We start from the raw sequence: 25270 nt of genomic DNA on the forward strand, positions 1-25270 counted from the left end.
TTTTTTTTTTTTTTTTTTTTTTTTTTTTTTGTATTAACAAATGGAATGGTAGTTTTCTATTCTCAAATATTGGTAGCATAACATGTAAGTGCAGATCATTCTGGCCACAGGTGTGGTAAGCCTTAATAAGTGTGTATTACAAGAGCATAGAACACAGAGCATGACACTTACATCCAAGAATCTCTCTCTTTTGTACTGTACATGGTGTTTGTTACAGGCAGACTTCCAACTTGGTGTACCAAGGCTTCAGGAAACAAGATTATTGACCTTTTCTGGTTTTATTTAAAAATAAAATGCAGTCACCATCAAAGCACAACCATTGACAACCTGTTCAAAAAGATGCCATAGCTCCATTGAAAAATAACTTGTCTTTTTAGTAGACTCCACTATGCGATATAGTTTCCATTACAAGCATGTTACGAAGTCTTACAGTGGTACTGAAGTGTCCTTCCTGTTAAGTAGAGATTTGTATAGACACCAGGAAATGGTGTGATGTTCAAAAAAGCTGTTCAAACTGAGCTGAGCTTCACAAGACCACGTACTGAGTCTTCATGCAATGAATCCTGGCTGGCTAGACTCAGGACGTGCATTGTATGGCTGTGTGTGATAGGACTTCCACTTGGCAGCATCCCAGGGGGTGATGGAGCTTCTTCAGGAGTGAGAAACTGATGACCTTCATGTTCATCTTTTAATGGTATGATGTCTGTCAAACCTGAATCTGATGTGAGATTTGGCATAGAAGATGGCGGTGTCGGTTGCCCTAGAGTTAGAGCTGCACAAGGCCCACTGATAGAAGTCTTTCCTGGTAAAGGTAGCTCTTCACTAGTTATGCTTGGCTCACTCTGTAGTAGAGGGGTGGCAGCAGCCTGCAAAACGAATTTGGTGCTCTGAATGCACTGATCTTGGTCACACTGTAGAATGGAAGGGTGTCAAAATCATACAACGTAAACAAAACAGAGAAAAAAAATGGGAGAATATGGACAAAAAGGTATGGAAAAGAATGGGATGTGAAGAGAAAAAAAGAAAGCCATTAGTATCATTCCATGGTTAGCCACCCAAAAATCCCATCGCATGCTGCCCAGGAAAAAAAAGAAAGGCATGCATAACTGAGCCAATGCTTTGGATTATTATCGAAGTAAATTATGAAAAATATTTACTGTGCTCACTTAAGGGCTTCAGTAGCCTTTAAAATAGATCTAAGCATCACCTTTAAGTTCAAAAACTAGGCAATTTTCTTCTTTTAACTGATCTTCACATGTAGGAATTAAGCTACTACAGAATGTTTCCAGAACAAGAATTCCTTTGACGCAGGTGATCTGATAAAAATATAGTTGGCAATACAGCCCTTATGAGTAAAAATTTTTTCTTAAATTACTTTTAATACATGATATATACATTCTAAAAAATATACTACACCCTGTATTCTAGAGGATGTGTAGAAATCAGGCAGCACTGCAGACACAGAGATTTGAGATTAACCTTAAAGATTTTTTAGGCAGTTTCTTGACTAATCTTGACAATGTGAACAATCAAAGTACAACACAAGTTTCCTGGCAAGTACTGTCTCAAAAACAAGTGAAATTCAGTGTTATATAAATTCAGTTAAGCTGGAGTGACTACTACCAGAAATGCTTTTGGCCCTACACCATTCCTAAGAACTGCTTATACAAAATTATCACTTATTTCTTGAGATGACAAGACAGGTAGGTGTTTCAGTAATGTCCAGCTAGCTAAGTGGGTAGTACACCTACTGCCAAATTTTCTGTAATGCAAATTGGTAAGATTTTTGAGAACTTCTAAGGAAAAAATATATTTAATCTGCAGATTTTCAAAACCTTGTTAGATTTATTTGACATAAGACTGTTCTGCTGTGTAAGAAAAATACTACAATCAATAAATAAAACTATAAAGCCAATGCAATGAGGAACATTTGGAAGCAAGCAAGCAAAATAAAAGATACATCCAGAGGTAAGATAGGCCTATTCACAGCTGTTATTTCAAGTATTCTGTTAAAGCAGTATGTTCTGCTTTATGACTACTTCTTTGATCTACATCAGATTACTAGATGTTACAAATACATCATCTTTTCCGATATTATGGATCATAACCATTGCTACTAACATCATAGCAATTCCCTAAAATGCCCATTTCAGTTTAATAAGCCACTGTAATACACCCTATGAAAACTCACGGAAAGACTTTTGCTTCCTTCACCATATAATGAAAACCATGACTAAGAATGGTTCCTCTGATATTTTCAGGTTCTCCAATTTCACCACTGAATAGCTTGATGGATGCTCACACGTTACATTCAGAAAGTGTGCAGGCAGAATATTTGTCATAGTAGATAGGTAGTATTTAAAACATGTCTAAGTGGTTTAGGACTTCCAGACCAACTATTTTTTGATAGGCAGAAGTCCAATCCTTACTCAATTACATATTTCCAACATTTCTGCTTTCAGAAAGACTTCCTATTACATGAATTGAGTTCACACAAATTGTAAGCAATTTCCCCACCCACCCACCCCCAAATGATGAACAGCCCCAGCCAAACAATTGAAGTGGTCCCCTTATAATTTCAGAGGGATTACTCACAGGCTTAAAGACAAAATCTTGCTTAAGTTACTAAGAAGAAAACTGTCAGCACATATTAAAGACATGTTTTCAATTAGCAATTCAGTGTGAATAATTCATTCTTGATTAACATTCTGTTATTCACACCTGCTTACTTCAATTAAACTATAGCCCCTTCAACTAACCTTACTATGTAGACCTTAAAAATATTTTAACTGAAACTTCAAACTTCAAAAGACCAACAAAACCTATCTTCTCTGAAAAGCAGCAGCCAAAATGCATATTAAATAACAAAGGAATGCCTATAATCACTGGGGTACACTGAAAACAAATAACATTAGCAACTGACTTACTGCTTTAGTGAACTTTCAGCTCTGATCTTCTAAAAGCAATCAATAATGTGTTCCAGGCAATACAAGTAATACAAGTACACCCCTTTAAATTAGCTGAAGGTAATTTAGTTGAACTCATTGTATAGTCTGAATTCATTTTCTTACAGAACTCTACTGCATTTCAATTGAATCACTACTGGAAAAGATAAAGTAGCCTTATAAAGCTCCATTAAATCACGTTATAAACTTCTTCAGGTGCTGTATTTCTCTTCATTTTCCATGTCCTTGTCATTTCCCTAAAGCCTCTCTTTTCATTTAGACACATTTCAGGTTTTCCTTTTCTTGTTCTGTTTAATGGAGAGCAGCACAAAATCTTTGGGAAAACACAGGCTGTAAACAGCTTTCAAAAGTGAACTAGGGCAAAGTTTAAACTAGAGAAAGTATATGTTCTCAATGAAGCCCTCAAAAAAATCTGATAAAAACACATACTATACAGATAGACTATTCTTAAGTCTAAACAGCCAACACAAAACTTAACAAGGAAATCAGATTTGTTTATAGGGCTGACATGGTAGGTTTTCCTCAACTCCATATTTCACTCTTGACTGAATGAAATTTAGGGCCAGAAGCTTTTACTGCTACTAATCACATGAATTATTCAACACCAGAATTTCAAATGAAATAAAAAACTCTATCACTATAACAAAAAGGAACCCAAGCACTGAAATCTAAATAACTAAAAGTCTACAGTCAAAATTATTCTATTAGTACCTTCTTACTTCAGACCTGACTTTATTTTCCACTGTTTCAAGAGGAACAGAAGATTCTGAAGGCAAAACAAGTCCAGTAAGTTCTACCAGTACCAAAGTTCAACTACATACATGTATAGAAATTTTTAGGCATCTCTGTATTTATTTTCACATAAAAAGGCACAAATTAAAGCAAATTAGACAAAACCTAGAATTCTGTGTTTATTTCACAAATAATAAATACAAACAACTAAAGAAACACATTTTTTAATGAAGAAAATCTGTTTCTTTTCTAAGCTACACAGAAAATACTTGATAACATAGTTGTTGTACATGGCAATAGATTTTTCACATTTCTAAATGTGTTTATTTCTAAATAATAACAGATCATTTACTTTAAATTTTAAATAAACTTTTTAAAAATTTTTCTAAAGACTAGTAACATTCAAGAATTGTTAAAGTTCTCAAAAGATGGAGAAAAGGAGGTTGAATTATCTCAGCATCTCTGAAAAAAGTGCAAACAATAAGAAGTTCAGAGGAGGCTGACAGTGCTATGAAGTAACAGGAAGGATGCTGAAATACCATACTAGGTAGATACAGTAGATGGATAAAAAGTGAGGGATGGAGCTGTATAACTGTTCCCAACAGGTGCAGGATTTCACAATCAAAATCAGCGTACTGTGGGTACTGTGCAAGAACTGAGCCACAAACCCCACCCAGTAAATGGCTCCACTATCAAGTAGTACAATGCACGAGGAAGAGAGAAAATAAATCTAGTTTATGTGCTCTGACACTGCTCTGGGATATGAATAAAACTGCAGTAAACACGCACTATCAAAAGAATTGCTCCTAAAACGTATCCCAACCCAACGCAAAATGCTGAAGTTGATTTACTTGCATGTGCCCTTAAACCATTTTAACTGGGAAGTAAAATGCTTTAATGAAAAACCTTGACTGTAGTGATGTTGACTTCTGTTTCAGGCATTTGGGAAGGACATCAGTAAATATACAAGCAAACACACTTGTAAAACTCCCAGTAATATTGGACCCCCGTCCTTGCCAATCCTGTTACTGTCATAACAGAAATACTTACCACTAACAATGAAAATATGAAAATCAAGGGAAAAAGTACACTAGGACAGTCAGAGTTACTGTTGCCTGGTGCAGCTGGATCTGTTTCCAGATGAATGATAATAATACTTATGTGAACACCTGAGAGAGGACTTTCCTGGGTACCTCACTGGTAACAAATGTTGCACACGCACTATGGCTCCTGCAATTTTTAGTGGTACATATAAGTAAGAAAAAGCTCTAAAGAATTTGTATCCAAGAAAGGAAACAGAGAACTAGAAATAAGGGAATTTGGCACACAAGGAACTACCTAAGCACTGAAGAAGAGATGCCTAGGAATGCAGGAGTACAAGTGAATTTCTTAAAAACAAGGAAATAAACCTGTCCTGACACAAAGTCAGAAAGGAGCAAAGTCTATCACTTTATAAGGCATTAGAGAATTCCTAGAGACATCATAGGAAATATAAACCAAATTGATTCCTCAAAAAAACAAAGAAACAAACAAAAAAGCCCACAAAAACAAAAACCAAAAAACCTCCCCCCACACAAACCCACAAAACAACAACAAAAAAAATGAAGTGAGATAGTCTGTGCTTCCTCTTAATGGAATACGAAAGAATAAAATACCCTGTATCAAACCCCAAGGATCAGCTCAGGCTTTTAAGGGAAAGCTAAGCACTATAGTAGTGCAGACCCAAAAAATGGTAGCTGATGGGTTTATGGTGAAATTAGAACTTCTTTCAGAACACAAAATAAACTTTAAAATGAAAGAGAAAGAATAAATTACAGAGAAAATTCTTATTTCATAATGGATGAGATACTGTCCTTCATACAAAAAGAATATGAATATTTAAGAATAAGAAATCTACTTGGGCAATCCAACTAATGACAAGGTTGCAAAAATAATCAGCAATAAAATGCAATAAGGAAACACTTTGGAAATAACCAGATGTATGGATTATGACCTCCAAGCGTCCATGCCTGTCATGGGGATAAGGATATTAAGAAGTTGACTAATCAATTTACCAGATTATTTTCAAATTAAATTGGAAAAGTAATTAAAAACATTTGGAATGTACCAGCAAAATAATAATGGTATGTGCTTCCAGCCTTTATAAAAGTAAATACAACTTCAGCTTTCAGTAAAATAAGGGAGATATTAAGGACAGAACATGAGAAAAATCTCTTCTATAAAGATCTATAAAAAAAAAATAAAATCACAGTGCAGTGATTTTAGCAATAATTGACTTTTTGAGATTGTGACAAACTAGGTCACTATCACGAGAAGGGTAGATCCTATATGAAATATTCAAAGTCTTGGAGGCAAAATTACCACAAAACTTGTTAAATACAAAAATAGTGCCCCACAAATGGTATAAAGAATAACAGATAATATATTGCACTGAAAACAAGCGTCTGGCAACTTTATACTTAACCTGATATTTATGTTGAGCTTAAATGCAAAAATGATGCTATGCTAAAAGACTTATCAAAATACATGAAAAGAGAATATAATACTAAGCAACTCGGAGATTTAAAGAGGGACAAGAGGCTAGTTGGGTGAGGCACAATAATTCTATTTAGATAGACACAAGTCACCGAGTAAAAGACTTGAGGGAAGAGAAGGAAATGAAAGAGGGAAGGAATAAGAGAAGACAATTGTGAGAGAATATGCTCATTAAAATCTTTATTTAATATCAATGTCAGGATAGACATTTTAGCACGCTATGTGGATTAAGCAGTATAACATCTAGACATTAGGATTCAATGCTGAGATAAGAAGATGCAATGCATTCTGGAATAAAACTGGAGACACACCATAAAGGTGTACTGAAACACACTTCAGATTTTTAATAAATTATTTCTTGTACGCAAAAGCATTAAGCTTGATAAAATAGTGTGTAAATATCTCTGAAGATGTATAAATGGCTAAACCTCTGCCATTTAGAAAGTATTTATGGTCTCAGACTATGATCTACACATGCTCTTTCCAGTCAAGGAATTTTACTTTGTCTGCCCTTATCTAAAATCATAATAATACAATTTTAGTGGCAGTACTAGACCCATCCCCTTCAATAAGGAAGAGAAAACAGTGTTAGAGACTGGTAAACTAAGCATGTCTTTAACAGTTTGCAACAAAATTGAAGGGAGAAATTTTAATCCTGATAGCAAGCGGCCACTAGAAACCAACTGGTCCTGGACACAGACCAGGAATAATGAGAAAAATGGCACTACAGTCTTAAAAGATATTCCTTCAAATCAAACTTGACATATTACATTTTTCAAGCTTTTTCCAAGAGATCATTTTCAGGAATGAAATCTAGACATCTCCTAGTGACTTTGATAACTATTAAAGAACCTAAGCCTGTCTCAACTGACGTGGTGCGGTGTTCTAGGATAAAAGAAGTTGAAGTCCTTGAAGAATTTGCGTAATTATAGGTATTACACTTTAAAATCCTAACAGCTACCTGTTTGATTTGAAGTAATACCATAACAGATTTGTCCATTCCTAGAGACAAACTTAGTCAATTTTCTATCAAACTAGCACAAGATTTTCTCATTAATATCTAAGAATAATGATAGCGTCTTCTTACAATGCAAGTATAATTCTTATAATGACAAGGTAATTTAATACCAGGGACATACTTGGGTTTATGATCCTCACAAATAAGAAGCCTTGACAGAGTAAGAAAGTTTAGGTAATCCCTGAAAGACCTCAGCCCATTTCTAAGGTTTGCTTTCCCCCTTTTTTTTTTTAACACCCTTTTCTCTCTTCAGAGTTATATTATTTTGATAATTTGCATGGAGCATTACCTTGTTCTGCTCAACTGCACCTCACAGAAGATCCAGACTTAACACTGTGCCTCTAATACCTTTTCTTATTAAGGAGACTAAAAAACCTATTTAATCCTCAAAATAATATGTAAAACCAGCTTTGGAACTAAACCAAATTTTTTATATGAGTTTATCAGTGACACAAAAACTAATCTGGCTGAGAAGAGAGAGTCTTTTCTTCTTTTGTTCAAAAGAAAAGCTGAATTATGTCAGAAGGCCTTGCGGCTTCCTCTTTTTTGGCAGAGGGAGTGTGTCCATAACTCATGACATCTTGGACAAAGTCTTAGAACCCACATTATATGAAGATATGTGGATAACAATTCAGAAACAGGCACATATGAAAGATGCTTGCCTTTGGAAAAAGATCTTTCCAGTTATTCTCTTCTTCTTGGCACTGAAAATCCTATCTTCCATTATGATAGCCAATGCTACCAGCAAAAAAAAAAGTAAAAACTATTGGCACAGTTTCAAAGGTGTTTAAAAGCTTTTGTTGTAACAATCCAGTTGCCATTTTTTGTTCATTGCAAGTTCAGTGTCCTCCTGCTCTTTCTTCAAAATACTCCTCCCCTAGAAACTTCTCTTTGTTCATCTTTGCTTTTTAAAATACATTAGTCTATGCAAAACCGCAGTGTACAAGCAAGGAAGGAAACAGAGTATGAAGAAAGTGCCATACGAAATAATAATTAGCTGGAAAATGATGAACCAGAGCAAGTCCATGATACTTGAATATTCCACTTGAAAACACAGCAGGTCTCAACAGTAAAAGTCAAAATGCCAGTATATTCAATAAATCAAGTGTAGAAAAGCTTTTTTTTTTTTTTTTTTTTTAGAATCCATGAGCCATAACTGTTACACTGTGTGAAACATACATTAAAAAGAGCCTTGGAATTTGTTTTTTTTCTTTACTGTTAATAAACAAGTCATTCCACCCAGTGTGTCAGCTGTATCCAGTTAGTTATTACTTGATTAGTTCACATGAAAGTGGAGAAGGAAAACATTCACAGGAATCTTGATGAACAACACTATGGGATGATCCCTACCATGTTGCTCTGAGATTGTGTGGCCCCGTACATTGTAATTCCATTTGATGGTCCTGCTAATTGCGGTGTATCTGGTTGTATAAATCCTCTTCTGTCAATTAAGCTACAGAATAATCACAATAAAGAAAAAGTGTTAGAAATATTTCTGATCAATAACTACTTCCTCTCAATAAAAAGAATGTCCCCTTTTACTCAATTGAAGTAAAAGACTTCATTTGTACTTACTTTTTCCTTGGGATACTGCCTATCACATAGTCATACACACTACTACTTTGCTGGATTTTTATCACAGACAGTAGATTTACAAGCTTACCAGCAGATACCACAAAACCAAAGAACTTTAAACCACAGATGTGAAAACAAATTACAAAACTCATTAGGGCACTTTGATTCAGTATCTCTTTTGAAGGTTGGGTTTTTTGCCAGTTTTCACATCTAAATTAAAACTACTTAGTCACAAAAATTACCAAGAAAGAAAGAAAGATGAACTTTTGTTCAGACAGACAACTTACTCGCCAGGTGCTTCATACTTGGCACCACTTATGCTCCACTGTGCTTACCAAAGTGATGCACTCATAAAATTACATATTTGCATCTAAGAAAATGCTTTGTGAAGAAATTACTAAAAATAAGTAAAAATCTATATAAGATTATAAAAAAATAAATAGAATGGAATAATGTGGCCTAGTTAAAGGTTAAAGATGCTTAAAAATGTTATATAATTTATTATATCAGAAAACTGGTTAGACCTATGCTGACAGCTATGGATCAAATTAAGAATTGAAAGTAATTGTTGATGACATGTAAAATGCATTCTGAATTTGCTAGCATAGGTTTAAAAATGAGAAACCATCTTTAACAGAAGTGAGAAAAGTTTTGATTATTTACAGATTGTCTCTACCTGCATTCCACTCTCAAAGGCACTTGAACTTTTGAATTGTAATTGCTGGTAAGCCACTTTTCCAGAATTTAAGGGAAAAATTAATATTTAGTGACTTGAGACACAGCTGAGATTAAAAGTAAAAAAACAAGGTTACAATTTACATTTTACAGTCAGTAAATTCTTATCCTTGGTCACAAAATATCTCCCTGAAGAACCTCTACATATACTTTGACACCTAAATAAGTACTGTTGGTGCACGGAGTCTAGGAAAAAATGTACAAAGTCTGTTAAAACACAGGAGCCAATGCCAGTCTGGTCTAATTGTGTGCTGATACTTGTATCAGTTTAAGATGCTATTTCAAATACTGAGAAACATGATGTAATAAAGATTTCCATTTGGAGTCAAAAGAATTTGAAGAGTGCCAGTAAGCTTTTATGTCACATACTTTTAAGAAAAGCAAAATGGCAAAATTAAAGGGCTGGCTTCAGGCAGCATCCATGCAGGTAGGAAGCAGAGATACGGCTACTCTTTCTCACCAGTGTTAACTCAGTATGTGGAAATCTTTATCCAGGTGTCTCTAATTTAGGAAAAGACATCAGTCTCTTCTGTTGACCTTTGACTGCTCATGGAAAAACCACCTCTGATACTCCTGATATCGAAGCTAGAAAATCCCACTTCCAATTAAACACCTTGACCATTGGACCATAGAGCCATTTACTTTCTTCCTTCTTGATAGTTCAGATTCATCACTATATAATTCCAGAGAAAGCAAAACATATCAACTGATGAGTATGTCACAAAAATAATGTACAAGATCTCAGCTAGTCTCTACAGTGAAACTGGGCCTCTACTGCATATGTAGTGCATGAACTATCTACTCATTGAGCACTGGAATAAGAAAAGAATTAAGTCTTTTCAGCTGGCAGTTTTATTTTTCTAGTCTCAGCTCAGTACACCATTTTCCTCAAGCTGAAAAAAACATCTCCAATCTTACATACACAAGCATTTTGGATTCCAAAAGTGAAAATGTATGCAGCAAAACTCAATCCATTGTGCTTTCTTTGGAATTGCTTTGGTGCAAGACTACCAAATTCAACTTAATGTATGTATGTTAATAGTATTAAATAAAAAAAAATACTGTCCATTTAAATAAAATGGTTCAAAAATGAACAATTATCAAGCTGCTCTAGATTAAAGGTTCATAAACTCTCCTAAACTTATGAAAAACATTTGTTACATATGTAAGAGTTTAATAAAATTTCAAGTTGCCCTTCATGCAACAGCTAACTACTAGAAATCTTTCACTGCTGTAAGTTATTAACTGCAGTGGCAAAAGTTCAAACAACAAATAAGTTTATTTTCATTTCAGATGTCATCTTAAATACATTTTAGAGCACTTGATCACTAATTTAGTTTAACCAGTTTACCAACTTATCTCTTTACTACTGAAGAAAAACCTAATTAAAGCTTCTAATGGACACTAATCCAAAACTTTAGTTTTATTGAATAAACTCAGGCACTCGCAAAGAATAATTTTTTCATCAATACTCAGGCGGCTCTGTTTATGTTAACAATGCTTTTGATACTCTTACCTTGGAGAGAGGGGCCCACAGAGCGCAGCACAGCAATTAGTAAAGATGTTGCCATAACTGTAGGGATTATAGTTTTCTTTACCTCTTTTATTTGACCATGATCCTTTAATCTGAAGAGATATGAACAATATACATCACATATAATACAACATAGAAAATGGTTGGGACAAATCAGGTTACCATAGCAGCAACATGCTACTTGCAGAAGCAGACCACGGAAAACCCGTGATGACACCTTCCAAACAACTTAGAGCTTTGGGCTGTTATACAAGGCTGGACCCTACAATCTCATGAGTGAGCACATGCTTTACCTCCAGAGATTTAGACAACCCAAAATTTCACAGAATCAATATACTGACAGTAAGAATTTCATCATCTAAACCTAATGGTCTAAGTTTAATTTTACAAATAATATGACATAGCACATGACATTATCTTCCCTACAGTTCACAAATGGATCTAAAATATTGTGAAGTATCTGCAGCCATTACCACATTTTACTGCATATTACATTTTTCCTTAGCTATTTAGCTTTTCTGTTTGTAAGATATTTGTGAGCCTGAGTAAAATGTTTTGTGGTATTCAGTTGGGGATATATGTTTTAAATGAAACTACTGAATAGTTTACTTGAAATTCAGACATGTTCCACTGCTGTAGATCCCTGCTATCTGTCTTTCAACAATCCAAACCAGACATTTATTTGAGTGAAGTGGGGATAGTGGAAGCACATCAAATTCATGTAGAGAGACAATGTTGGCCTAAATCTAATAATTGAGGAATACCAGAGTATTGCATCTGTCTTACTAACAATGTAGCTTTCTTCCAAGTCAGGCTACTTGCTCTGATACTTGATGCTGAGGCACAATTCCTTCTGAGCTTGCTTGGGAAGCTTTTTTCTGGTTGATTGTATCGATTGTAAAGTTTACTATTTTAACAGTGACCTTAAACAATGACAAAACATGTGTTGAGAGTCTCAAAGATGCTACTTTTATATCTGCCAGATACCTATGAAAAAGGTACAACAGAAAATTACAGCAAAGTAACTTAAAGTTTGCAGTACTTCATTAGATCACTTACTAAATTTCCAACAAGCTTTCTATACCATTAGCTCCCTAGCTAATTTTATTTTTTCCTATCATTAATATTGTATTTTTCCTTTTAGTTAGGGGAGGACACATGAAGAATTCACTCACAGTTAAACATAATTGCACACCAAAACTGGAAACCTACATGAAAAATAGAAGACTGTAGAAATAAGAATGTTGACCTTTAAATTAATTATATACTCCTTTCCTTACTCCTTACTCTGAGGTTTTAGACCTCAGACTGGCAAAAAAATTTCAAAGGTAAAATAAAATAAAGGGTGAAATTTTTGTTTATAGGATTCAACACACTTTTCAATTTTCATAGTAATCAATTTTTGAGTCAAATAATGTTTAGAACTTTCAATTAAAAACAGATACTGAAATATGTTTGTACAAATACTTATTGTACATTTATTAATTCACTAGTGTATAAAATATACTTTTTTCTTTGTATCCTCTATTCTGTATTTTCCTATTTCAACATAGAGGTCCCGTACGTATAAACCATAAGGAACATACTATGTCTATAAACCAGCATATTTTCAAGCCACGGCAAATATAGTCAAAAAGATTTTATCTGATCTTTTGAATCAAGCACAACCATGTTATTGTCTTCTTTCCTAATGAGGCATTCACAAATTGATGCAACAGGTGTGACTTGAGAAAAACCTCCTAGCTACCATTTAGAAATAAACTATGAACTTACATCTTCATTTGTTGTTTGATTGGAGCTGATCAAATATGTATGAAAACCTGAGAGGCCAACAATGGACCATACTGAGAAAAAACACACCACAGCTTCCAGCACAGTAATTGAAAGTCAAGGAAATATATGCAAGTGGAAAAAAAACCCCAAACAATAAAAAAGTAGTTAAAAATCACAAAATTCCAGGTAGTCCCTTTAGATCTCTGGGGTACGTCAAAGGGGTCGGTAAAAATTAAACTCAGAAAAGCAAGACTACTGTCAGTAGTCTTCATTGTATTGACCACTGAATAGTACAACAGCAAATATTTAAGGGTTTGCAGATTGAAAAGGGCTAGAAACTACTGATCTTAATGGCTGAAATTCAAATCTTCATGTTCATCCTGTAAGAGTCATCTCACTCGTATTAAGACAGGCAAATTGACAAGTAACAGTAAATAACAGTTTTGATGGGGTGAGGGGAAGATCAAAGACAAGAGAGGTAATCCAAGGCTAGCTGAACACCAAAAACTGAAGAGATATGTTTGTACAAATACTTATTGTACAGCGTGAGTCTTGAGCCAGGACTAAGGGTTCTAGATCTCTGCTCATAAGTACGGCAAAAACAACTGAGTAAACTGCCTCTCAGTCATATGTTCTAACTGCTAGACTCTCCTGTTTTTCTTCTGTTACTGAAATTAAGATGCTGATAGGCATCCTAACACTAGCATTGAAGTGCACTAGTCCAAATAAAGTACAAAGTCCACCTGCTCTTTCAAGTCCCTCTCATAACTGGATATATTCTGTGTTAACGGTGGAGATGCCCTAGAAACGGCCTGGAAAGCAACTTCAATTAAATATGCGAGTCTAAATATGTGGGGTGGCATTGAATATTCAAAACTCAGCAGCATTCACCCAAAACTTATGTTAAAGAGGAAGCCTCTCAACTCCCAACTCACTGCGCTGTTACTAAACACTAGTTGAGGAAATACAAGTAGCCTTTTTAATGAAGATATCAAGTCTGATTTATAAGCAAATCACATAAAATGGCAGAAAGATAACTTCTGTTCCCACAGAAGTGGGAACAGCAGCAGTCAAGACCTGGTTTGGTACAGCCACAAGTAAAGTTGCTGGCATCTGTCAAGCCCAGACGTGGCACCATCCCTGTCAAACACTGAGTAATCAGCATCCAAACACCAGATCCTGTCAGCATGAGGTGCAACATATAGGGACTTGCACCTGAGGTACAGGAATGTGAGCTCCTGGGTGTTCTCACTTGTGAGTTATAGGGAGCAGCACAGGTACATGTACAAGAGCAAGAGCACCCTCACCTCAAGAGAGCAGCAAAGGTGTGCACATGCACATCTATGTACATCACTACAACTTTTCAAACTACCTGTATTTTTACTCATTATAAACTGTATAACCCAAACGTTATACCCATAAAGAAGTAGCTAGGCTTTAAAAGTGAGATTGGTATACTAGGAAAATCAGTCAGCACTCAACACTGCATACTTACTAGAGTTTATATAATTCCTTTAAAGGAATCATTGTCTCAGTAATAAGACAATAAGGTTGCTTCTAAACTTGATATAAGCAAACATAAGGAGGAACTTTCTATAGAAAGCTTCCTGTTATAGTTTTTTATTTATATATATTTTTATTTACACAACATAGGCACGAACTCAGAACACATCTGCTTTGAGAATGCTATTTTCTGCAACACTTCAACAGGTTTTCGGGTTTTTTTAGGGAACACAAATCAACAGCAGAAAGGGCTTTGGTTCCTAGAGGTATAGATAAAATTAATCAGTAGGAACAAGATGACGGGAAGAAGCTAAAAATAATCTGTATATTAACGACATCAACCTTTAGTATAAAGTCACTTTCCAAGACAATGTCAACTCAAAATTTTCCAAAACAAGGACATAGCCTTAAAACACAGAATAAACATCCTGAATGTACCAATGGAAGAGAAACACGTCAGCTTCTCACCATTACACAGAGACACAGACTGGAAAATGCATGGATGGACGTAAGTATTTAAATGAAAAATCCTAATATTAGTTAACAGCACATAGTTTTGTACTGCAGAGCTGCTCTACCCTAATGAACTGGGAAACACCTCAAGTGCTGGTGTAACTTTCCCTACAACCTATTCCAATCAGAGTGGTTTAAAGCCAGAAAACAGACATTTGTATTTGAGCAAATTTTCTCCAAAAGCAGCAGGATGACCAAAGTTCATTGCTGAGTAGCATGTTCACTACTCTTTCCCTCTCATCTCCTCCTCAAACTATGTGAAGTCAAACCAACACAAGACAGGAACTCTGACTCAGTTGACTGTTTAATGGCACAGCTAAAGTGAGGAGTACAAGGAAGAACGGATAAGGAAGTGGACTGTTGGCAGAGGGTTCCAGAAAGTGTAAAAGAAGGAAACAGGCCAAAATATTATGCACAATACAAACGGGGCTTTGAGAGGGTAGAAGCAGTACAGAAGGCTGTAGATAAGCACTGTTGGATAGAATCTACACACCAGGAAGAAGATTCACCTGGTCAGATAATAAGAAGCTTAGAGAAAAAAGGGCTCCCTGCAATCTGAACACACCACTAACAGAATGTTCCTCCCCAAAATTACACTCAAAAGGGTACTGAAAAATGTATTTCTCCTCCCCAAAGTAATTCCTTCTGACAAAAAAGGGAATTTCTTTCACTTCAAACACTACACGAAGTGACACTTTTCAGTTCCCCACACCAAGATCCAAAAAGACCTCTAGAACAACACGTGGTTTATGTTAAATAACATGAGTCCATTAATTAAAGAGAAACACAAAAAAGCAATATATTCTCAATATAAAGTAAAAGCTTACTAGCATATTATAGTATAATTATCTTTCTAGCGTAATATGGTATCTCACACAGGGTTGTTAGCAAGATAGAAATGGCAATTTTCTCTGTGCCTAAATTGACCGGTTCCAAAGCAGCATTCCTGATACTATTTGGACAATTTAATTTTTTACTGTTGTTAATTGTAACCAAGGTATTAAATTGTTCATCATATCACTGTCAAACCAGGCATTTCTAGAAGATGCACTACTGAGCCATTCAAAGTAGCACATCTCTGAACATAAATTATGAATTAATAGCCCATTGTTCCTGTACAAAAAATCCTCAAGTGCATAAGCAATCACCTTTTGATTTAAAGACAACTGAAAGCTATTCTCAGTTTGGAAATAGTTTGAAAGAATCGTCTTTTGTAAAAAATGACTGTAATTATCTTATTTGGAAACTATCGTTATGCTACTTAGAAAAGTTTGTTTCTGCTTTGTAAAATTATTTGTTCAAAAAAATCTGAACAATGGCTTTGTTTAGAAAGGGAGTTTACAGCTCAGTAACTCTACCTGATGAATAAAAAGACAAAAAAAAATGGTATCTGCAGAATTTGACTCTTGGGAAAACTATCTAGAGAAGGAGGTCTCTATGCACAACTCTGAAGGACTCTTCCTACTCCTTTGTGGAAAAGCAAACTGTGTGAGGCACAATGGACAAAAGGGAAAGAATTCTTTTTATAGTATCTCTGTGAGAAGTGAAAAGTGTTTATTCAGGCACAAACCATTCAAAATATATACATAAGGAACAGGTCTGTACAGAACTGTAAGAAAGAAATTACCAGTAGTTATGTCAGCTTCCCCTTTTTTCATTATATTAGCTGCTTTCTGACTCCATTCTCACTGACTAGAAAATACACAGAAAGCTCTTATGAAGAGACAAATTGCATATGGAGCATGTACAAAATAGAATTACAGAATGGCTTGGGTTGGAAGGGACTTTAAAGATCATGCAGTTCCAATCCCTCTGTCATGGGCAGGGACACCTTTCACTAGATCAGGTTGCTCAAAACCCCATCCAACCCAGCCTTGAACACTTCCAGGGACAGAGCACCCACATCATCTCTGAGGAACCTGTTCCCATGTCTCACCACCTTTATTGCAAAAACAGTCTTCGTTATGGTCAATCTAAAACTACTCTCTTTCAGTTTGAAACCACTGACTCTTGTCCTGTCACTACAGGCCCTAGTAAAAAGTCTGTTTTTCTTATGAGACCTGTTTATATAGTGCCAGACCACAATGATCTCCCCAGAGTCTTGTTTTCTCCAGGCTGAACAACAATAATAGTCCCTGTGTATGCAATTTACATACTGCTCTGTAGCTTAACAGAAGTTAATATTTGAAAATGACTACTCTAGAAACATAAGAACAGTTTCAGGAATTGAACTCTTCAAGGGCAGCATTTGGCTTCAGTTGTTCCAAAATCTACTTTTTCTATCCTGAAAAGAATCATCCATTTTGGATACTTTCAGCCATAAAAGCATGAAAATTATTAAATATTTGAAGTGAAACCACAGCACGGGCAGAGTCTAAGATATATTTATGAAATCCATCACAAAATATGAAGCATATTTCATCACACATGGAAACTACAGATCTTTGTCAAGACTACTGCTCTGCAAAAGATGAATAAAAACCACTCTGGGCTATAGTCTCTTTCCTGCCTCCAACATGGAGCAAGAAATCCTATTGTGCAAGAAGTGATGAAATCATTACCTGATAAAGTCCCAAATCACATATCCAACAATAGCAAAAAAAAAAAAAAAAAAAAAAAAAAAAAAAAAAAAAAAAAAAAAAAAAAAAAAAAAAAAAAAAAAAAAAAAAAAAAAAAAAAAAAAAGCAAACCCACATCTCAGATGTTATTTTGCAACCAAATATACAACTCGTTTCAGTGAAAGGATATCTTGCAGGACTGTCCTTCAGGGCATTGAGGAACCCTGTTTGTTGAGAACCTGTAGAAACAGAACCCAAAATTACCTGTTGAGTAAGAAATTGACTACAAGCTATTTTCACTACATTTAAAACAATTAATATTTGAAGATAATCAAATAATCATAGAATAGATTTACTAATATGAATTGGAGAATATGTTGCACAGCAGCAACAACATTGCGAAAAACCTGGGTAAGTTATTAGGTTTAACATCTGCAGGATTTTTCTCAGTCATACCGAATTGTTGCACGCATACTTTCCCATGAACAAGACTTCCAATTATCCCTGTTCTTTTCAGAATGGAAACAAAAAATTATAACCTCTTGTTGTATTTTGAAATACTATTTTTCAAAGTAACTTTTTGACTCGAGAAATTTATCCTTTAAACTCAGATTTCTCAGCTTGCCATCCTTTGTTTTGGAAGCAAAACTTTCTTGATTATAATCCTGCTCCTATGCACCTATGCAGGAGATTTTTCTATTAGGTTACGTTGCCTCTTGGAAAATAAAACACAATCTACTAGCTGAAAAGAGAGAAGCATGAGCTATTCAACTAGAGATGCAAAGCATGAAGAGTTCAGAAGCACTTGGGTTCCATAACCATGAGATAGTAGTCAAAAAGGGTTATTTGACAATTTTCTGGTTGCAGCAAATGAATTTTTGGTAGAAACTGACTTAATGTGACCTAATGTAAGCACATAGTTTGAATCTTTCTGTCTACTGTAACTGATTTAAATGCATCATGTTGAAAGTCCTCCCTGCAGAAAGATTTTCCACTTAGGTAAATTAATCTGAAGGCTTGTACGGGGAGAATAAAAGAATATTCTCTAGACCTGTCTGGTCAATTTACTGTTCGCCATTACAAAAGTAAAGTTACTTACCTTGTATTTCTGAGCCTTTTCAGATTCTCCTAACTGGTTCTTAGTCTCAAGGTACAAGACTAATTAAACTTCCCCTACCTTGTTACTATTTTTTAGGTTCCTTAATGGCAATGGCAGCAGGTAGGTGTGATCTCTATGCCCTACTGCTGGTCACACTTATCTCAGCAGTGCGATAAAAACATCAGAAGGGGAGGGTTCTTCACTGCAAAAAACAGTTGATGCCTCAAATAGAGATGAGTAACTCTGAAGACAGACACTACTGCTACTGAAAATGCTTTTAGCTTGGTGAGATGGAAGAAAGCCTTGCAAGACAATACCTTTGATATCTGATTTAAAATGAGTTTTATGATCTTCAAAAATATTATGTACACATACTCTTAATCCTAGCAAGAGCAAATTTCCAATGTATGCCTCAAAAGTTCAGGTGTATCCCATATCACCACTTAGGCCTCCCAAAAATTATAAAATGCCAGTTTGCAAGATGTATTACAAAAATATACAAGTTTCAAAATCTGTCCAAATCGAGGGGCACTACAATAAAATAATTTTGTCAGGTCTTATGAAAATATACATGTATGACTTTGAAACACTGTAGAAAGGTCATAGTTCATGTCTAAAAACTGAGACTTTCTTCAGACACTCTAACAAAAAGTCTATGCCAAGTGCAAAGGTTCAGATTAAGTAACTGAGAACCCTGCTAAATGGTTAACATCAGCTGAAGAAATACAGGGCTGCAAAAACAGAATACAAATAGTTGAACAGTAATTATGAGGGAGGTAGATATGAGGACTTCTAGAAGCACAGTAGGTACAGAGAATGGAGTGATCAATGTGATAAGAAAACTTTATTTGTAAAGAACTTTTTTTGACTCTGTCAAGACTACAGAAGACAAATTTGAAACCTGGGCTTGAAGCCTCAGTGTACCAAACAAACATCAAGGAACTAATCGCATTTCATACCTGCTCCCATTGCCTTTGAGGACTGACCAAACTTTAGAATTTAAGGATGGTTTTCGCTGTCTCATCCAAGGTAGATAAACCTCTATAGCAAGAATATTTTGCAGCTGGTAGACAGTTTAGCATTTAACATTTACTATACATTATCTGTAACACCTACACAATGTTGAAATGCTTCCCGACCCCAGAGAGGCACAGTTAATTACTCTGGTCTCTGTCTAAATCATACTTAGAGTTAGAAATGGACATTGTACAGTTAAAATCCACTAGATAAACCTACTTGACTTACAGTACATGACATTTTAATATAATATTGGTAATTCATACGCTGAAAACTAAAGAGAAAAGCACTGCAGTCCTTGTGAAATGAAGGTAGGCTACTGTCAAAAGTAGCTTTACCTTGTCAGACTAGTAATGTCTTCAATTACTGAACTCAAGCAAAATACGATGGCAGAAAAAAACATGCTTCCTGCTTCTTAATGAAAAAAGTGTGTATGTATATATGTGAATAAAATATGTGTATATATGTATATCTGTGTGTATGCCCAGATAAATGTCATGGATTTAAGTATTAATGGCAAGTGTTCTTTTTTCAACAATTACTTTTCCTTTTTCAAAAACTGGTATTAGAAATGCTGTATCTGTTAGTGAGAACAACTTGTTGATTCAGAGTCCCTTAAAATTAGGCACCCCAGTTCTAGCCTACGAGCTAGATTTTTGAGCTATAGGAGAGTTGCTCAGTGCTCTTATTCTTTTGTGAAGAACGAATAAGATCACAAGTTATGGTTTTTAAAATACAGCTATTCCCAGCACCCTGTATGCAATTCACAAGAGCACAATCTGACATCTTTTTCAGAAAAACATTCTCTAATATTACCATTGTCAAGTTAGCTTTATAAATGTGTTAAATACCAAAATTATTATTTCTACCATGTTGTAATACAGAATACAAAGAATTAAAAAGATCACATTTCCAAAATCGTTAGACATACTTTTCAAGGTAATATCCTACATAATTAGTGAAAAAAATAACACACTCCTAAGTTTCCTATGACAGTGGGTTGAAAAACCCCAACATACAAAAGATCTTTAAAGCCAAGTCACATAGCCTGTCACCTTTAATGAGATCATTATCACACAGGAGCCAGCAAAATTTGTTAGGGGTGTGGAAAAAACAAAAAGGCAATACCCAAAAGAGTTCTGACCTCAAACACAATCCAGAACACAAATAAAAATCAATTTCAAACTCATGAATATTTATCTGACTCACTCCATTATGAATTGGTTATTCTCAAAATATCTATGCAAATGAAAATAACGTGTGTTAAAAATAGGGTAGAGAATTATGTAAACTAAATGGCAAACAATCAAAAGTATAGCTCCAACCTATTTCCTAGTAATTTACTTGTTTGTTTGGATGGCAAGTGACCCATGCTTACAGTTAAAAAAAAAAGCACACAGCAATTCTTTGGGTAAATGATACTACCTGTATACTTAGACATACAGTATGTGTGATGTTTTTCCAATAAATCATCCATAAAAGGACAAAAAAAATTTAAAAATGAACACTATTAAGTTAAAGCTACTGCTAGGTCAATGACTACTATGAATGGGGCCTACTATAGACCAGAATGGGACTCACTGGGGATTATGAAGCTTCAGAGAAAAGGCAAATAAACAAATAATAAAGAAATAAACCCTGAATGATCAAAATATTAACTTAAAAAACTCAAGCAAATGGCTACATACGTAATCTGATTTCATCAGCATACTTACGAAGGATGACGTGGGTGATAACGAATGCAAATATAAAGACTGTCAGAAAGGACAGAGATAAAATAAACATATAAAAAAATCTGTAGTTTCTTTTCCCCACACAGTTGCCTACCCAGGGACAGTGGTGATCAAACCGTTCTGAAATGAGAGGCAGAAGAAAAAAAAATGGAAAACAATTAATAAAATGCTGTTTATTCAAAAAAAAGCTCTCTGAATACTACATTAAAACTCATGATTTAACTGGCATTTCCAAAGTAGCAGCAGAGAAGTTCTTAGTTAGAAAGGAACAGAAATAGAAAAGAAAAAAAAAAAGTATTTTAATGAAACTTTACAGTTCTTAAAGAAATCAAAGCATGGCTGAGGTGAGTTCCTATTAAACTACCAGTATTACTGTGATAAACTGTGCAGTCAGACCAAAATGTATGTATGTATCCACTGTCACGTGGAGCACTAGAAACTCAATAGTATATGCTTTTTTCAAAATAAGGGTGGGGGTTTTTTTTGTCTTTCAGCGCATCTTCTACTCAAAATTGGACTTTCTGAGGTTGTTTTACTTATATCTGTTGTGACTGGACCTCTGACTTATGTATACTATCATATCACCCATCCATTAAGGAATATGAAATATCTACCCCTTCCCACTTCCTTTTACTGCCTCACTCAAGATATTCTTCATTCCAGACCACCTATTTTTTCCACTTGAAGTTGACACTGCCATACAAACCCATTTAAAATAGCAAAACCATTCACGTAAACCATTTTTCAAATGATAAAATGGTATACACATGGTATAAAAATTGGTACATGTAATCTGAATGCTCTGTTACCCTTTGCACAACAGGTTCCATCTCATTTTTACTAAGTCAAGGCCTTTCTCTTTATTTCCCTAAGAACAACTCATTCATGAGATAGGAAAAGGCCAGGGTGGATCAGGAACGAGTGTCCCCAACATGGAGGAAATGCTGGAAGGCAGCAGGGGGAACAGTTTGCTCTGCTTCTCCCCAGGCAGCCTGGACTCACCCTCTGGGTCCCACATGCCGGATAGCGGAAACAGAGGTATTGCCAGGAAACAAAGTTGCATTGCCTAACTTTACTTTGGAGAGATTACACTGACAGAATTTTAATTATTTAAAATCAAATCCAAGACCACAAGACAGATGCTCTCATGTTGACTCTTTCTCTCACTCTCTGATCCTTGTCCAAATCCTGTTTTGTTTTCTGTGACTTTTATGCCTCCATTGATGTACGATATCAAACTATTTGTAATTCCACAGGAAAGGCAAGCTATAAATTTGAAGTCCTTTAGCCCTGTCTTAAAAAGGCACACTGACCCAGTGCACCAGTTTATTTGAGCTATGGCTTTATGTTAAAGACCTACATTAGAGGTTTTCCTGGAAGGATGTATTTAGTATTATCTTCATTATTATTCATTATCTTCAAGTCAAGACAACACACACAATGGATTTCTGAGTTCACCAGACTTTTAGGGGGTTTCTAAATGGTTTTGCGTGACAGCTGTTTGGAACACATGTTTCTGCCATAAATCTGTTTCAAATTCCAACAGGGCTATTTAAGGTGAAGTTACTGAACTTTCTTAGGATAAGGCTTCAGAATACTTCGATTGAATGAGTACTGCTAAGAATACCAAGAACTAAACACTCTGAACAGCTGATATTACCTTTATTCAGTGCAATACAGTTGTATTCCCAAAACAAACTGGCATTGCATTTGAACAGTGCTTGTCTTAAAATCTGTGCTTCTGAATGAGTCCTTATATTCTGATAAATACTTCATTTCAATTTATTCATACATACAAACATGAGCAAGCAACACCACAAAGAAACATACCATTACAAAGCCTTTTTGAAGAGCATAATCTGCGGGTACTTTTGTACCCTACTGCTAAAAAAAAAATACATTACATGTCTTGGAAGACAAATTCTGATATACAGATTCATTCTCTTGTATGCTGACACAGTAGGAAACAACAAATTATTGTGACTTAAAGTTGCTTCCTTAGAAAAATGTAGACATTATTTGATACTCAGATAAAGGCAGACAAAAATAAAAACGCACACATACACCCAAAGCCTCTATGTGTAAACACACATCCATACACACACACACACACACACATATATACATTCCTTACTGAAGACTGACTTGGTATTTTTAACCTACTTGTCACTCCTCCACAATTTTCATCTTCAAATTTTCCTGGTGAACAGAAAGGGTCTGCTTTTTTAACAAATGCCTTTCCAATCACTGTGAAGCTAAGTAACTACCTAACATGTCTACAATAGAGAAATGGACAGAAAAGGCTGGATATGAAAAAGTGCCAGAGTGTTAAACTGGAATCGACTCTAATGAAAAAAAGATATGTATTAAAGGGTTTGCATGAATGTTAGGATAAATAAACTGGGCCTCATTTTTCTCAGTCATAAAATAGGCATGTGACACGTGCCACAAAACAGTATATTAAAAAGCAAGACATTCTACTCAGCAGAGCACAAAAACGTAAATGCAACTTAATGGTAACAGCTCATGAGCTGCTCTGCTTAGTTATTAGTGAAGGAGGAAATTGTCAATCACATCCAAATAAACAGACAAATGGTAAGCAGAAACTTCTCATGCTGTTAAGAAATATAAAAGCTATTCAATCCGGAGCTGTTTTTTTTTTCCTTAGAAAAAGACACAATAAGTATTAATGAAGAAATAACACAGTGTCTTAAGGTTCACCCCTGGTACTCCAAATGCCTACAAACTGAACAACCAATTTGGTAAAGGAAGCTCTGTCTGATATTTCTACTTGGCTTGGGCGAGGTTGGCAGCAAAATTACGATTTAATTTCATGGAGAAATGAAAAACTACTGATGCTGAGAAAAACGGAATTCCAGCCCTTGCAAACTTAAAATGCAGAGAAAACAGAAATACAACTTCTAAGTTGGAAGAAAAACAAACTGTTTACAGGTGATGACTGCAGTTCTGGTTTATATGTTTATATATATATATATAACTATACCCTATATATATTTTTTTATATATATATATAGGGTATAGTTACAATACTGCTGTATTTGATCATACATTTGTGACAAGGTTAAAGGCAAATGAAGAGAATGAAAACATTGGTAATACAAATACTTGCCAATAAAAGTGTATTAGAACTCTAGATGAGGGAGGAAGAAAGCTGAAAGGGCTGAAAAGTTTGTCTGTGGAAGAATCTCATCGATAGAAAAGTTGTGACAGATAAAATTTTAAGCAAAAGCAGCAGTACATTTGCCTTCACAATGTGGTATGATGTCACAGCTATGTCTACCTAACCAACAACTGCTGCTAAAACAGATGGTCCAGCTTCTACTCTTTCAGCAGTCCTCTGAACAAATTTTTGCCTGTGTCTTTACGGTTTCCCATTCTTAGGCCAAGCCCAGTGTCCATTTTACCCTGTGGGGAGCCGGTTGACAAAGCCAGATGAACTTAAAACCATGGTTTTCTATTGCCTATCTCCTCAGACCAGCTCATCACAGTATTAGACAAACACTAAAGCTATGCCAAGTGAGGAAGTGAGAACACACTGCCAGAGAAGGGATGAAATGACATTTTCAGAAGCAGTTAAGTGTTGATTCAGCACAGCTGTAAGAGCAGCCTTACTACATGTTAACACTTCTCACAACTGCAGGAGAAATCTTGGAGATTAATTTTTTAGGATCCAAGAACAAAAGCTGAAGCATACAAAACAGACTGAGAAAATGTGTGAACAATTTATAAGGTGAAGCATCAATAGAAAGAGAAGATGATTAAATGGAGACAAAAGTGCTGCTGTAAAAACCACAGAAAACCAAAGACGTAAGAAACCTCAAGAACTGTCAGTAAACCAGTAACAATGATTTTTTTCACTAGTCTTTCCCAAGTGATCAGCAACTTTGAATTTAGATAATAACTTGTGAGGATAGCCAGCACCGCCATAACCAAATCCAAAAGATGAGGCTTCACAAGA

The 25270-nt window shown here is 35.2% G+C and overlaps 1 protein-coding gene across 5 annotated transcripts in view; it reads right to left on the bottom strand.

Annotated features, from left to right (window-relative positions):
* Positions 1 to 24: 24 nt before the first annotated feature.
* ZDHHC14 (zinc finger DHHC-type containing 14) overlaps positions 25 to 25270 on the bottom strand; it is a 97620-nt gene continuing 72374 nt past the window's right edge. For 2 of the 5 annotated variants that reach the window (XM_027904912.1, XM_027904905.1), the window contains exons 4-9: positions 21274 to 21411; positions 17633 to 17681; positions 12869 to 12971; positions 11078 to 11187; positions 8602 to 8704; positions 25 to 866 (exon numbers count right to left, since the gene is read on the bottom strand). In XM_027904912.1, coding sequence (XP_027760713.1) covers positions 510 to 866; positions 8602 to 8704; positions 11078 to 11187; positions 12869 to 12971; positions 17633 to 17681; positions 21274 to 21411 — 860 coding nt within the window. In that variant the 3' untranslated portion in view covers positions 25 to 509. Of the gene's footprint in view, positions 912 to 8601; positions 8705 to 11077; positions 11188 to 12868; positions 12972 to 17632; positions 17682 to 21273; positions 21412 to 25270 lie in introns of all 5 variants that reach the window. The other 3 variants (XM_027904898.1, XM_027904887.1, XM_027904920.1) reach the window with 2 other exon arrangements.

This window comes from Empidonax traillii, unplaced genomic scaffold (assembly GCF_003031625.1).
Source record: "Empidonax traillii isolate 1590-97213 ecotype Southwest subspecies unplaced genomic scaffold, ASM303162v1 scaffold24:size2376012, whole genome shotgun sequence".
NCBI lineage: Eukaryota > Metazoa > Chordata > Aves > Passeriformes > Tyrannidae > Empidonax > Empidonax traillii.